The 15,388-nt window shown below is 36.0% G+C and overlaps 1 protein-coding gene across 5 annotated transcripts in view; it reads right to left on the bottom strand.

Annotated features, from left to right (window-relative positions):
• SF3B1 (splicing factor 3b subunit 1) overlaps positions 1 to 15,388 on the bottom strand; it is a 44,176-nt gene that overhangs the window by 21,836 nt on the left and 6,952 nt on the right. For all 5 annotated transcript variants that reach the window (XR_006720699.2, XM_074364219.1, XM_045507982.2 and 2 more), the window contains exons 2-3: positions 12,147 to 12,326; positions 1,210 to 1,376 (exon numbers count right to left, since the gene is read on the bottom strand). Coding sequence is in view for 4 of the 5 variants with exons in the window: in XM_074364219.1 (XP_074220320.1) it covers positions 1,210 to 1,376; positions 12,147 to 12,326 (347 nt within the window). In the remaining variant the exon portion in view is untranslated. The remainder of the gene's footprint in view (positions 1 to 1,209; positions 1,377 to 12,146; positions 12,327 to 15,388) is intronic.

Genomic DNA, 15,388 nt, shown 5'->3' with positions numbered 1-15,388 from the left:
ACTAGGAAAACCTAAGAATTTCCTTTTCTCAGAGGGCACAATGAAATTTGCTTTGGGAACTACAAACAGCTTCATATTTAGAACTATCCAGCTTCCTTGTCTTTTTAATTTTTTTTCCTAAACATGATTTAACCACAGAAACAAGTAAAATGTAACTAATTTTAAATGTATTATTCCTCTGGTAGTAAGTTTAAACAGAACAATGTTATATTATTACTTTACTAGTGTAAGAAGTGCAACAATGGGTAACTCTCCTGAAGATCTTAACATCTCATTTATTCTATTTAAAAATGAAATGACAGGCTGATCACACTTTCCTAGATGACCTCATGCTCTGGGGCTGCCTCTGGCCTTTTGAGATGGCCTGCACTCTGTCTATGGAGCGTGTATCTGTTTGAATAAACTTGCTCTCATTTAAAAAAAAGAAAAAGCAATGACAATTTCCCCCTCAGCTTCTGGAACATACAGCCATCACAGTCTCTTACCATTAAGGTATGATAGTGCAAATAGACTCTTGATTGGCTTCTAGAAATTTTGCCTTTGGAACTTTTGAATTTTTCTTAAAAGAAAAAAGTGCTAACTATAAAATACGACTTGAATTTCATAAAAATAACAAGTTTCATAAACTACATACAAAAAATGTTACTGAATCACACAAAAATGATTAGCTACTTCACCAAATTTGGATGTTCGGGATGGTCTGACAAAATATAAGCTATGTGTAATATATAAAAACACTTGAAGAGATGTATTTCAAAGTGAGAGGTGGTCATCCTCCAGAGTAACTGAAATAGGCACACAATGCCCATTAGTATCAGTAACAAGAAACAGTCCATTCATATTAAGATACCAAAAGGGAAAAAACAGCATCAAGCACAAGTCAGAAATCAAAAGTCACAAGGACAGAAAGAAGTCACCTCATACTCTAGATAAAGCTCAGCAGGTAAAGATTACTTCACAATTGTTAATGATTTGCAGGTATTCTTCTGGATGAACAAACTAGTTCTAACATAAAAGATTCAGAATTGAGCACTTTCAGAAGTTTCTAAGAGAAGGACACCTTCAACAGTTTTACCCTCCCAAAGAAAGATCTCCCAATCTCCAAAATGTCCTCCCAGATTACACCAGATGACTCAAACAGAAGATTCCTTTATATATCTTGCTCTCCATCAAAACATGCTTGGACTCTTCATATAGTTTGAGACTTACATCTTCAAGTTCAGTCGCAGCAATCGATGTCACGTATCCAGCAAATCTGCTGTCACTTCCACCATAAATTTCCTGGTCATAATAACCTGTAGAATCAAGGCCCACTCCTTGAGCTTCGTCAAGAGCTGCCTTCTTGCCTTGAATTTCTCGAATCTGTGCTTCAATGTCTGTAAGAAAATTAATACAGATTTCTTAATTTCATTTTCCAGAGGGTACTCAATACAACACATTTCTCTACTAGGCATTATCAAAAAAACTCTTCTAAAGAGGGTGGAGGGAGAAATTGAGAGTTTGGGATTTGCAGATACTAAATACTATACATAATAATAACAGAAAGGTCCTACTGTATAGCACAGAGAAGTACATTCAGTGCTTTGTAACAGCTTATAATGAAAAAGAATAGAAAAGGAATATATATATAAAACTGAATCACTATGCTGTACACCAGAAATTGATACAACATTGTAAACTGACTACATTTCAATTTAAAAAAAGTTTAACACTACCAGAAAGGTAAAAACAGTACAATAGAGAGTGGTTCTCAAAATTCAATGTGCAACAAATCATCTACAGATTTTTATTTTGTTCAAATGCAGCAGGCCCAGATCAGACCTAAGTTTCTGCACTCCTAACAAGCTCTCTCGTGATGTCCTAAACATCTTCAACAGTCAAACAATAAAGGATGAAGTCTAAATTCTTAAGCATAGAATGCAGAGCCACAGAGTTTGGCTGTAACCACCATCATACTAGTTTTATAATTTAGAGTGTGAGTTTTAGAATCAAAATGTCTGCCTTCAAATAAAGGCTCTTTCTCTACTAATTAATACATTATTTAACTTATGTGTGTTTCCTACAACATAAAGTTTTAAGGATTAAATGAGACAATGAGCATGAAAAACTTGAGCATTCAATGACTAAATTAACTCTTGCCATATATCACTCCCCAAGCACTGTGTCTATTCATAGGTCTGACAATCAAAACATGCACATTTGGGGGGTAGTGAAGCATCAACTCTTCTTAACTGCTGTTTGAATTTTGAATTTTTTCAAGACTGAAAAACATTAAAACAGTACAATGAACACCCACATACTCCTCACCTATGTTCATCAACTGTTTATGTATATAAGAAATAAATATAGGTGTGTGCATATAACTTTTCTAAACCATTTAAAACCCCTAATATTTCAGCATATATTTCCAGATCTAGTACACTCTCCTACATAACCACAACAGTATTAACATGCTCAAAAAATTAAACCTTGATGTGACATCTAACATACAATCCAGTTTCAAGTCTCCCTAATCATCCTAATAACATTCTTCATAGACGTTCTCTCCTTTGGTCCATGATCCAATCAAGAACCATGCACTGAACTTAGCTGTCACATCTCTTCAGTCTTCTTTAAATATAAACTAGTTTTCCAACCTTTTAAAGTCTTTACTGACACCAGCTAACTTTAAATTACAAACTAACGTTTCATTAGTTTGTAATATAAAATCTGATTAATATATAGATATGTAAACAGTTTTCTACTGCCAGTGGTCTGTGGCCTAATAAATAGATGTTTCAGTTCTTGCCTGCTCATCACCTTCAAATGAACTAAGCCCTTTGACACTAGGCACTTTTAAAATTAAGTTCATGTACTAATTTGCAAGGACCAAAAGGAAAAAAATTCAGTGGCGTAATGCAAGTGCCCAACCTCCAACCCCAGCTGAGGGAGAAAACCCTCCGTAGTTTCTCAAGACGGGGTTGGTTTAAAGCAGAAAATGTAATAACACTACCAAGTCCAAGGCACAGCTTGTGGGAGAGGATCTGAGAAGTTCAAAATAATCCAATAGGTTTAATATTGAAATTAACAGCCCCAGTCTGTAAATACACCTCAAAATTTTTTTAGTGTGTCACAGTCCCACCATCTCCAGTTGCTCATTTTTCTTGCATTTCTTCCCTCAAAGCTGTTACAGCAGCCCAGGCAGCCAGGAGTCTCCACTGTGAGTAACCACAAATATTCTCATCTGAACTGGGTGATGCATTTTATTATTCTCTTTTGTTTCTGTCACAAGTATTAAATACGTACATATAAAGTTTTAACCCACATTTGCTGCCTTCCCCCCACCCCCCAGGAACACTTCTTCTCCTGGAACACAGAAGAAACCTCTCCGGGGTTAGTAAGACTGGCTAAAGGATGATTGAAGGTCTACTCTTCATTTTTCCTTTCTGCACATTTCCATTTCTGAAATGTTTGAGATTTTTTTTTAAACTACTAAGTGTACATATCACTCTTAAGTAAATAGGTTCTTTTAAAGAACCACAAATGGTACTGCCATCAGGATCCAGGCACAAAACACAAATGGGTCAATCAGGCCAAATAGTCTGCAATCTCTCCTCTACAGCATCAGTGTGGCCCGACCACTTGTATTTGAAATCACTTGGGGCACCTGCTACAATCACAAACTCCTAGGCCTCATTCACATTAAATGAGAACCTCCAACTTACGAGCTCAGGTTTCCACATTATTAACGAACACCCCAAGAAACTCATACCTGGCCCATCACTCCTCCACTTCCAGCCCCAGCCCACTCTTACCAAAATCATCTATTTTATACTTTCTTCTAGGTCACATGCAACTAAAAAACCAGGAAAGGGGTACTGTTTCACAAAAATTGCATCATAGGATACCTATCACTGTGCAGCTTGCTTCCCCCCACCCCCATCTCACTTAACACATCACAGCTTTATTTTCCCACTGAAGAACTTTTCCATCCTAAGTTTTCAGGAGCTATTATCCTTTATTTGGATAATATATTTATTCAGAAACTACTTTCATCTACTGAGTCTCCCCTACTGATTTTATGTACTTACTGATAAAACAACAGTTTTCTTACAAAGGTACACAAATATGGAATTAGAATTAGTGTTTATTTAAGCCTGTATGTATTGTGACTGAATATCCATTAAACCAAAATTCAGCAACAAAATTACCTAGCTCAAGGTCTTATGAGGCTAGGCAGCTGTTTATAGTTCATTCTGAGGGGAGTTCATTACTAAATTTCTATAGGTTGTATATTATAGTTTAACCAGGTAATGTTTCTGTATCTTTATGTACAGATTAAAAAGTCCAAAAAGCTAATTGGTCTTGTTCTGCATTGTGAACTGCAGCACATTTACACAAATCATGTTACCTACAATATTACAACAGATCCCACAAAACCCAGCAGTTAAGCAAGTGACAATAATTAAAAACGAGAAAACTCAGTAATTATTTCCAAATAAACCTCATGCCAAAATACCAAACATAATACAAATATTTACAAGCAAACAAATTTTATCAATACATTCATGAACAATGTAGCTGTTTTGTTTCCAAAATAAGTAAGATTTGTGGAACAATTATAGCAAAATATTAAGAACTGGTAAAGCTGAGCAATGGGTTACACTGTGTTCATTATATTTTTTCCCTATACTTCTCTATGTTACATTTCATAATAAAAATGTAATTTTCCATCTATAGAAGTTATTAAAAATAATTTTCAAAATTTTTCTCTCCAGCAAAGTTTGTAAATTTCCACAGCTTCAAACTTTATAAACATTTTACATCTCTACAAAAGGCAAAAAGTTGTCTTTAACTCTTTATTTTCAAAGCTCTCTAACTAAATTATAGCTATTGGTATGTAGATATTCCTGTACTTTCTTAAAAATGAACTGACTAAAAATAAGATAATTTCTGACAACAAATGATAAATACGTAAGACTCATTAGTAAGTAAGAAAACAAAACGAGAGGGAACATACCCAAAATAATAACCAGAGGTCTAAAATATTAAATAAAAGACTTGATGTGGCAGCGAAAGGAAATGTTTATGCTAATCTCCCTCTAGTTCAATCATGAACAACATGAGCAAATCCTCTGTTCCTAATCCCTTTCCAAATTAGAATCCCTGTAATCCCTGTAATGTCCCAAGACATTCGGATGTGAAAATAAAGAAAAATGGATACCGTCTGCTAGAAACTGGGTAAGAGCCTAGGATTGCCATACATGATTACCTGGAGCTGGCACTCTAATCCACCCACCCCATAAATGATTCCAGTCTTCATGCTGTGCGTACCAAGTTTGTGCCTTTTTATTACTAAGTAGCATTCTATTGTACTTCAGTGTGTTTATCCATTCTCTATTTGAGTGGCATTCAAGTTGTTTGCAGTTTGTAGATACAAATACCATAAACATCAGTGTACAGGTTTTTGTGTCAAAATAGGTTTTAGTATCACTTGGGTAAAAACCAGGAGTAGGACTGCTGGGTCTTAAAATAAGCACACATTTAATTTTATCAGAAACTTCTGGAGTCTTTTTGGTGGGTTTACTTATGCAAGTTTAAGGACAGAGGAGAGTTGAATTATTCTGTGCAATAGAAGAATTTTGAGAAACGAAAAGGAGGACAGAAATTAAGGGAATATATAAAATGAAGAAAAACTGGGTTAAGTGAGATTATAAAATTCCACAGCCTTATGATGTTAAAGGGTAACAGAAGGTAGAAATATCTAACATGAATTTCTGAATTATCTGATTATCTGGATCAAACCCTCACTTCTGTTCTCCACTTAATCTTACCCCCATCTTCAGTAAATCTATTGAGGGGGAGGAGAGTTTCTATGGCAGGACTCTTGGTAACTGATGCTGAACACTTAAAAAGAGAGCAGGGATTCCCTATTTTGACAGGAGATTCGGAATCCTAAAATTGAAATTATGGGTAGTCCTCCAAATCCCGAGTTGGTATAGTCTGGAAGTGGTAAAAAAAAAAAAAAAAAAGCCTTAGACAAGAAACCAAAGTACTAGTTAAGTATCAGACTTGTATTTACCAAAGAGCCTAAAAGAGCCTCACTAAAGGAGGATTCTTAAGGGTAAACTGTCAAGGGTGGGGTTTTTCTTAAGTTGGTATTCCTATTTTAAGATATGTGTTATCAGTGGGACTCATTAAAAAAAAATTATTCCAAGTAGCAGTTAAGCTTATTAGAAACCTGTGAAGAGTATATTCCTTGCCATTAAAATTACAGTGGGAAAGGCACCTGAATTTGCAAGTCCTTTATTAGATTTCCTTGCCACGGCCAGTCCAACCTTAATCTTAAGTATGATTTCAGAAATGTGCTCATTCCAAAACCCAATAATTTTCTTGGAGCATCCCATGCTGTGGGCCTCCTGACATCTTGATTTCAGCAGTACTGGTGGGAGAATCTCAGAGGAAGTTGTGGGTTTTATTGCCATTTTCTTTCCCTCCAGACTGTGAGAAACTCTACAGGACAAAGGTACCCCAACAAATTAATTGCAAGGAAAAAGAAAAAGACATGAAACATAAAAATTTAAGACTAATCATGTATGGACTTAATTGGAATGATTCAAACTGAAAAAGTGTTTACAAGGCAATCAGCAAAAATGAACACTTACTGAATATTTTATTATATTAATTTTAGGTTTAATAATGGTATTTTTTTTAAGTCCTTACACTTTAGAGATACACACTGAAAAATGTATGGATAAAATGGTATGTCTGGGATTTGCTTCAAAGTAACAGGAAAGGTGAAACAGGCCAGTGAAGAGATTAAGAGTGGCCAGAGTTTATAACTGTTTAGCTAGATGATGGGTGCAACATGGGGGTTCATCTCACTATTCTTTGTGTATGTTTTCAGTTTTCAATAAAAAGTTTTAAAACTTTTAAAACCTTTTAAGTTCCTCCCTTTTTTCCCCCTCATTCTTGGTAGTTCTTTCTCCTAGCCCTTTTGAAACCATGGAATCTGACCCCATGAAACAGAAAAGCTCTCTCTTCTGAAATAGAGTTCTCTGCTATACACAATTTTTTCCCAGCTCTTTTATGTAATATCTTTAACCTTAAAAGTTTCAATTCTTCTGTCATGTTTTTCTTTTCCAGCTTTACTGACCTTGCAAATGATGTTAATGTAAAATTTAAATGTTAAGATGTAAAAATATTTATTTTAAAAACTAAATTTGCTTCTATGATCTATAAAGAAAAAATGTTATTATTCAATTGAAACCCCCCCCCCCTTTTTCGGAGGGGAATTCTGATCCTAGGAATATTTTCAACTACCAGAGAACAAATCCCTTACCTAAAAGGTGGAGGTTAATGAAGTGTGAATTAATGAATAAATTTATGAACTGATCCACTTGAAATCTCAGTTCATATTCAATAAAAAGATTTCCATTTTTCATTTATGTATAAATTATTGTATTATTTTATAATTCAAAAAATGGGATAACTTAAAATTACAGACATTTTTCTGACATTAATACATTCAATGTCTTCTCTGAGATTTGAGTTTGACATCAAAAGATAGTACTACTAGAACCAGAGGTCTTTTAAAAGATGGGCAACATCTAACCTACTGTTTGTATTTTTAACTAAGACCTAAATATTAAACTGAGATAAACCACCCCTCGTCACATCTGATACACCTATTTAATAACTGTCCTGCTGGTTTCCCCTCCTGTGTCTTCTTTTTCCTATGCCTCAGACAGTCTAAGTCCAGCTTGTAGCACTTCCTCTTCCTTGATGCATCTTTATTCCTCATTTTTAATTTGTATTATTTGCAACTTTCTAACCACTGTTCACTGTGTTACAGAGACACAGCCTCTGGATGTTAATCACTCACTGACACTTTCAGTCTGGTCCACATTTACTCTCCACCAGTCAGAAGCAAGTGGTAAGCAAGGATTTCTCAAAAAGACTCCTAAAAGACATCCAGAAAAATAGAAAGTATATTCTGTATACCAACTTTCAGTCTTAAAACAAAATCCAAGCAGGACAACTAACTACAGTGGTAAATTATTTTACTGAACATTACAGATATCAGTTCCTAAATGATTATTTCCTAGCTAATATCAATTAAATTAATTCCTAAATATTCTACAGAAAAGAATTTTTTCAAAATCTTTAAGCAATTTTTTTTTTCATTTTTATTTTGACTAGCAACATTCATACTGGACATCTACAAAACCAACACAATAACTATTCTGAACACAGGAAAATAAAAATCTCAGAAGATGAAGAGTAAAAAAATAACTATTCCAGCCATTCTACAAGCAAAGAATTAGGGAGAAAACTTTTTCAGCCTTGTGATGCCCCCAAAAATCCATTCAAAGGATGGCGGCAAAACAAGCCAATATATGGGATTTGGGGATAATTCATTTTTCTCTTTTCCGTAACACAAAAGTGTGTGTTCCCTCACTGGCCAAAATCACCAATACATGAAAAACTGATGGATGGCAAGATTATGCACATGAATTACTGTATACACTTGACATAATTTAACATCAAAAAGGGGTTTTTAAGAGACTTATCATATTTAATTATCTCCTAAATAATAGACACTTAGGTAATTTCCAATCCTGTTATTACAAATAGTACAGCAAAAAAAAAATCACTGTTGATAAATGATTTTCCATGTGTGAACATTTGTAGAAGTAAAAGCGGAATTGCTGGATCATGATATATGCATTTAGCAGTTGAAGATATTTGCTATTTGATCTATTCTTCTTTTAACTTTATGTATTTATTTTATAATATTGTATTTTTAAAATTGAAGTATAGTTGATGTATAATATTATATGTTACAGGTATACAATATAGTGATTCACAATTTCTAAAGGTTATACTCCATTTAGTTATTATAAAATATTGACTATATTCCCCATGTTGTACAATTGTAGCTCATTTTATACCTAAAAGTTTGAACCTCTTAATCCTCCACCTCTTTCTTATCTCTTCCCCTTCCCCCTCCCCAGTGGTAATCACTAGTTCCTTATCTACATCTGTGAGTCTGTTTCTTTTCTGTTATATTCACTAGTTTGTTGCATTTTTTTAGATTCCACATGTAAGTGGTATCTTACAGTATTTGTCTTTCTTTGTCTGATTCACTTCACCCAGCATAAAAAAAGGGATTATTTTTGATTTGAAAAGTCCAGCTTCTTCTATATTTCACTCCTGGAAAGCATAAGCCATACTGACCAGGGATTTAAAATTAAAAAACAAAAACAAAAAACTGGGTGGTTAAGGAGGATGTTAAGGGCTGTTCCTAACAGAAGAAACATTTGAAAGAAATAACAGCAAGAAAGAAAAAGTTAGAAGTTTGGTTCAATGAAGGGAAGTAACAGCCTGTGAAAAAAACCATATTAGAAGGTACAACAATAACCTACTGCAGTTTGAATACAGTATCATCTACCTAAGACTCAATTACGAAGTACAGATGCAGCCATTACCTTAATAATAAATTACAAGTTACAACAAAGAAATGTCTTTACCAGGACATTATTTAGGATGAAAAGTTTATATAATCTTCTTAACTTAAAAAGCAACATGATAGAAAACTCTAAGACAAAAATTAAACAACTATTACACATTTTTAAAAGCTGCTCCAGTGAGATTCAAATTCAAGACCTCCTGTCAACTACTTCAACAGCCTAAAAACAGTTGTTCTTACTCCCTCTAGGTCACCCTTCACTCTGCCCACCAATGACTTTCCTAAATCACAGAAGTAATTTGTTACCTGAGAGAATGAGAAGGGCACTTTATCCTGTAGATATTGCAAAGCCAAAATCAAAACCTAGCTCAGCATTCAAAGCCTTCCCTAATCTTATGCTAACCTAACATTTCTTCTTCTGAGCTCAGGAAGTTCCGAAAATAAAGCCCTACTTCCCACGTATCTTACCCAAACAGATGTACCCAAACCTATCTAATCGTTCAAAGATGTGTTTAAATGCCCCCTTTCTTTGAAACTCTTTAATACTTCCAGTATAAATTAATCTCTCAGTTAAGTGTTGGTAAAATATTCAGCACTCATCATGTGCCAGGGTACTAGCGATACCAAAGCAGTTTCTGCACACAACCACCTCAAGTATAAGAGAAAATCAACACGATAGCATATTCCCAGCAATAAAGGTTTGCAGAGTACTGCAGTAGCACAAAAACAGAAACAAACAAACCCACACACACACACAAAAAAAACCCAACCTAAGAAACTAATTCTGCTCCATGTTATCAGAAATGGCTTAACAAGTGAAAACTGAGATGGACATAAAGGACTAGCATTCTCCAAGAAAACGCCACGCGGAAGGAGTTGGAAACTATGTAAATACTAGAAGTACTTCTACTAAACATTTATCACCCTGTCTTATACTCCAAAGTGATGGACAAATAGAGTTCAGATGCGAAACTGAATGTGCCAATACTTTCTTTATGGCATCAGTTAATTTGTACTGATGGAGAGCATATTCTGAAATAAAAAAAGCTGTTTTGGTAAATGAACTGCAATCTTCTATAAACCCAAACTTTCAACTGGGTTTCTAAAACACAGGAAAACTGATCATAACTTTGATTTTCTTATCCAAAAATATTTTACGATAAAGATATCATAAACAAGTAATCAAAAACATAAAATGCCCCCAAATGAATAATCTACTACTGAATGAACAAAAATAGCAACATCTTTACATTTTCCAATTATGTTGCAAAAGATGTTTGAGATAGTCTACAGACAGAAGAGTAAGTGCCTAGAAAACATTTGTGTTTGAAGTGTTTCAATCCCAAATACCTATCAAAAATAGTAAGATTAAAGTTATTGCCAATTTATAAGTTGCAGAAAGCTGGACTTCAGTTCTTAGGGGTGACACAACTATTTATGGTCCCAACCAACATTTCCAGACCCATCTACTTTTTCCCTCCTTGAGCTCTTGCACTCTTCCTGCCACAGCCAACTACTCAAACACATCTTTAACGACTCACTGCCTGGTTACAAGATGTTCTCTCAGGCTCGAACGTCCTCCCCTAATTTAAAACCGATTGATTCTTGCAGACCAGGGACACGTCATCTCCAGGAAATAGCCCTAAGCATAAATTAATCACTCCGTTACCCAGGTTCCCAGAACAAGTTGCTTCTACTTCTGTTAAACATTCATTTGCCTCATAAAAGAATGAAGATGTATACACATCTGTTTCCCCCCTAGACTGTAAAGCTTGATGGCCTTAGTCTTTGTTAACTCTCAGACTAACTGAGCCAGGTACCTAGAAACGACGTGTGAAATAAAAGTGACACTCTTCGAAGCTCCTGTTTGATGAAAATTTCGGATTCCAGGTCAGAAATCAAGGAATGCAGCTCCAACTCCCCATGTCTTATCTTTTCTCAAAAGTAACCCTGTTTCCTGTCATTTCTAAATACTCCTTAACGGATTCCAGCTTATTCCCAACATTTTCCTAATTTTGCATACTCTGTATTCCACAAAATGACCAACTACTTTTAAAATTTTAGCCATTAATTAATGTGCCTTTCCCTCTTCCACCAAAAATCAGTCTCCAAAGAACAATTCTATACTAAAAATAATCGAGAGAGAAAAACTACCAGTTTATGCCCAACTCATTGCGAACAACAACAACAAAAACCAAGAATATATCTCAGACACCAGAAGATACACAAACTAATGAAGGTTAAGAGTAATGGGCCTATTTGACTGAATTCGATTTAGGGCTGCCCGAAAATCGGCTGCTGTGTCTCAGGGCTTTTCTGACCGTCCTAAGCACTAACTATGCCAACGACAGTTCCGAGAGGCAAGAGACTGTTCCCACGCCCGTCTTTCCGATCCCTTCCCCAGGAATCCTCCTTAGCGAGCTGTTTAAAAGAGGCCCTCTGATAAAAGAAGAAAAGCAACTCCTACGTAGCAACATCCAAACACGGAACAAAGCGCCAGTCGGGGGTGTACGAGTAGGACGCCATTACGCGGGGCAGTGGCCTGCGCCGCGAGCGCCGAGCAGACGACCCGGGCCCCGAAGCGCGGCCTCGGGCCCCACAAAAGAAACCACAAAAAGAGGCAGAAACCTAAGAAGACAAACTCTTGGCATGTTGGGTAGCGGAGAACACACGTAACTAGGAGAAAACCGTTTACCTTCGTGAGTCTTGGCGATCTTCGCCATTTTGTCCACCCGAACACACAGACGGAACTGGCGCTCCCAAGAACTTCCGCTCGTCGCCGCGGCCACGGAGAAAAATAGCTGCGGGCTGTTCTCTGCGCATGCACCGGGCGGGAGCGCGCGCACCGTCGGGTAACACGTGACAGAGCAGCCACCTAGGTGGAACAAAGAGGTGCATTGTGGGTGGAGGGAGGATCGGGGCCGGAGGCGGCTTTCGTGGCAAACCCGTAAAGAACTAGGTGAGCCTTAGTGCTTTAAAGTGAGTAACTTTGCCCTGGGGGGAAAGTAGATTCCCCCAGGACAGTTAAAAACCATCATTGTGAGAAACGTTAAGGTTTCAGGCCTGGAAGAAGCCTCAAACCTTCAATCACCTTTCTCCAAACTCACCGGAAGGCGTTTGGGGACCAGACAAAAGCTTTCTTTAGCGTGTCTCAGCTGTTGCAGTGCTTAGTTACGGAAACGATTGTAAGTTTCATCTCTCGCACTGTAGTTCAAGGTCATTTTTCATTCTTTTTAAATAATTAGCTACCATTTGAGTAGGAGTTTGGTATACAGCATATGTTCCCAAGCACTATTGAAATTTACATAAAATGGGTAAATTGTTGCTAATCTCACGAAATGAGAGAAAAACTAGGACGGGGGTATACATAAATTGTGCAAGGTCAGACGGTTATTAAGTTACACAGCAGGAACTCTGCCACTCTTAAAGCTTTTTAACTTTAGATTCTTAGAAAAGCCCAGATCGTTAGCATTAATACTGATTTAATGCCTCTCTTAATCCTAAACATCATTCCTAAACCAGGAATTTTTAAAAGATAAGAATACTGCGGTCTTTCTTCCCCTAAGCATCAGCCATAGGAGCATTACCTTGTACTGGCCCTTGGACTTTAAAGAACGGAACTTAGAGAAGTTCTTTAGAAGCAGTTTAGGAAAGCAGGTAAGGGTCAAGGTTATAGCCATCACGAAGAAAACGATTTACCTCGATGTGTGATAGAGAAATACTTAGTAGAAACCTTAGTAACAAAAAAGTGAGATTTTTGTTAGCATCGATGAAATCATTTTGATGAGCTAAAATTTTCAGGTGTTTGATTTAATTGTTTTAATTTAAGTTAAACTAGCTAGGGGAGGAGGAGGATGAGACAAGAGAAGAACATGTAGATTATTATGCCAATTATTGATAAATTCTAGTTCTTGAATTGGCAGAGGGTCCACAGATATTCCTTAAATGGTTTATAACCTAGACATAGATTACATGTATTCTTTTAGATATACAAAATACCATATTTTAAAATAATAAAAGGAAAAAAGAATGAATGAGAAATAATGAATTAGAGAAAGGTGTTATTATCATCCATCAATAGCAAACAGGGAGAGGGTGTAGCTGGGTGGTACAGTGCATGTCTGGCATGCATGAGATCCTGGGTTCAAGCCCCAGTACCTCCATTAAATAAATAGATGAATAAACCTAGTTACCTCCCTCCAAAAGTTTTTTTAACAACCCAACAAACTAAAAATTCATCCATGTTGACATAAAGAATTGCAAGGGTGTTGCATTTCTTGATTCGTGATTTTTTTAAAAAAGATAAATTCATAAATACAACTCAATCGCAGTCATATAAAAATATATGAAAATTCACCAAAATGTTAATAGTAGATGTTTGTGAATGATCAAATTATGAGTGGTTTTTTTCTTTGTAATTTTTAGTATTTTCCAGATACTCTGCTAGGAGCATATATAATTTTTACAAACAGGAAAAAAAATGAAATAGAAAGCATTTGTAAAGTAGGGAATCACATCTTTTGTTTTTCCAAGATAGACAAGCTGTGCCTGCTGACCACTGTGTACTATGTGCATATTTCTCTAGGTTCCTAAGCATTAAGTTACTTTTGTAGGGCAAGTGCACATATGGGGTAGTGAGATTTAAGAGACTTTGCCAAAGATCAAGGGAGACTCCCTTCTTTTAATTGTCTTCTAAAGATGAACTGTCTTTAATAAAATAGTGACTTAGATATTCAGACAGAAATAAGGAGTTTTCAATAAGTACCCTTTAGTTTCCATTTTCAATATTAAATAATAATCAGGTATTACTTAAAGTGGATTTCCCACCCTTTTCTGGAGAGGTTTTTTATTTCAAAAGTCAGAAGAGGTGACCTTCTCCCCGCTTTGTATAACCTAGACAACTGAGAGTGATGACACCCAATTAATTAAAAGGAAAATCCATTCCTTTTCTTATCAGGGCATTTGGAGGCTTGCTTTTCCTCAAAAAATACACCAAAGTAGCAAACATACATAATTTTTCTAGACAAAAAACAAGATATAATAATTTTCAGGATGTTAATTGCTAGTTGTAACTTGCACAAATTACCTTTGGGGATGAAGCTATAAAGGCCGTGAAACTCCATGCTATTGGAAAACCACTGACAGTTTATCAATCCCATCTTTTCAAAGGTAAAGGGACTGAATGGACCACAGTCTTGATGCATAATGTTAAGCTTTCCAGAAATCTCCTATATCAAAGGGACATTACACTCTACCTTCCCTAGGCCAAGACTCTATTTCCATCTGCCTTTCAGTTACACCTAAATTTCCAAAACTAGAGTTTTCTTTCTGAAAATTTGAAGCATTACTCGGTTAAATAAAAGATAACCCTGAGACAATGTTTTGAGTATGTCAGTCAATGTGCCTAACTTTTCCTTCTAGCTTCAATTGACCTGACCAAACTCTCTGTTCAGGGGAACAGCACTGGTTATTCTCCTGGAAGAGATAGGCACCTGACCAGCTATCTAGAACCTGGCCTCAAATATGCGCATAAACAAAGGAAGTTATTGGCTAAGCCAAGATACCTTCTCTTGGAAATTTTAACTGGAAGTATGAAAGGAACCTGCCAGTTGCTATTGAAACAGAAAGAGTCAGAGGAAAATGTCACTTTAATGACATAAGAGTGAAGAATCACTAACCCCTATTGCTTGAGTCCCCACAGCTACGTTGAGTCCAGAACCACCTCCAGTTCCAAGCATCCAAAGGACCATTCTTGAAATAATACAGCTTTTCTTGGACTACCTTGGGTGATTTCTCTTTCGGCTATACCAGGCCTAACTAGAAGAGAAGAGCAGTATATTAACATATTTGTGTGACTTTATTAACTAGCTTCTTTTTCTAGCTAAAAGTCAGCAAGGAGCTGTCTTTAATTCATATTGGTGAAATATCTAGATTCAG

The sequence above is a fragment of the Camelus bactrianus genome, chromosome 5 (assembly GCF_048773025.1).
Source record: "Camelus bactrianus isolate YW-2024 breed Bactrian camel chromosome 5, ASM4877302v1, whole genome shotgun sequence".
Classification (NCBI taxonomy): Eukaryota; Metazoa; Chordata; class Mammalia; order Artiodactyla; family Camelidae; genus Camelus; species Camelus bactrianus.
This window is presented reverse-complemented; position numbering and strand designations above follow the sequence as displayed.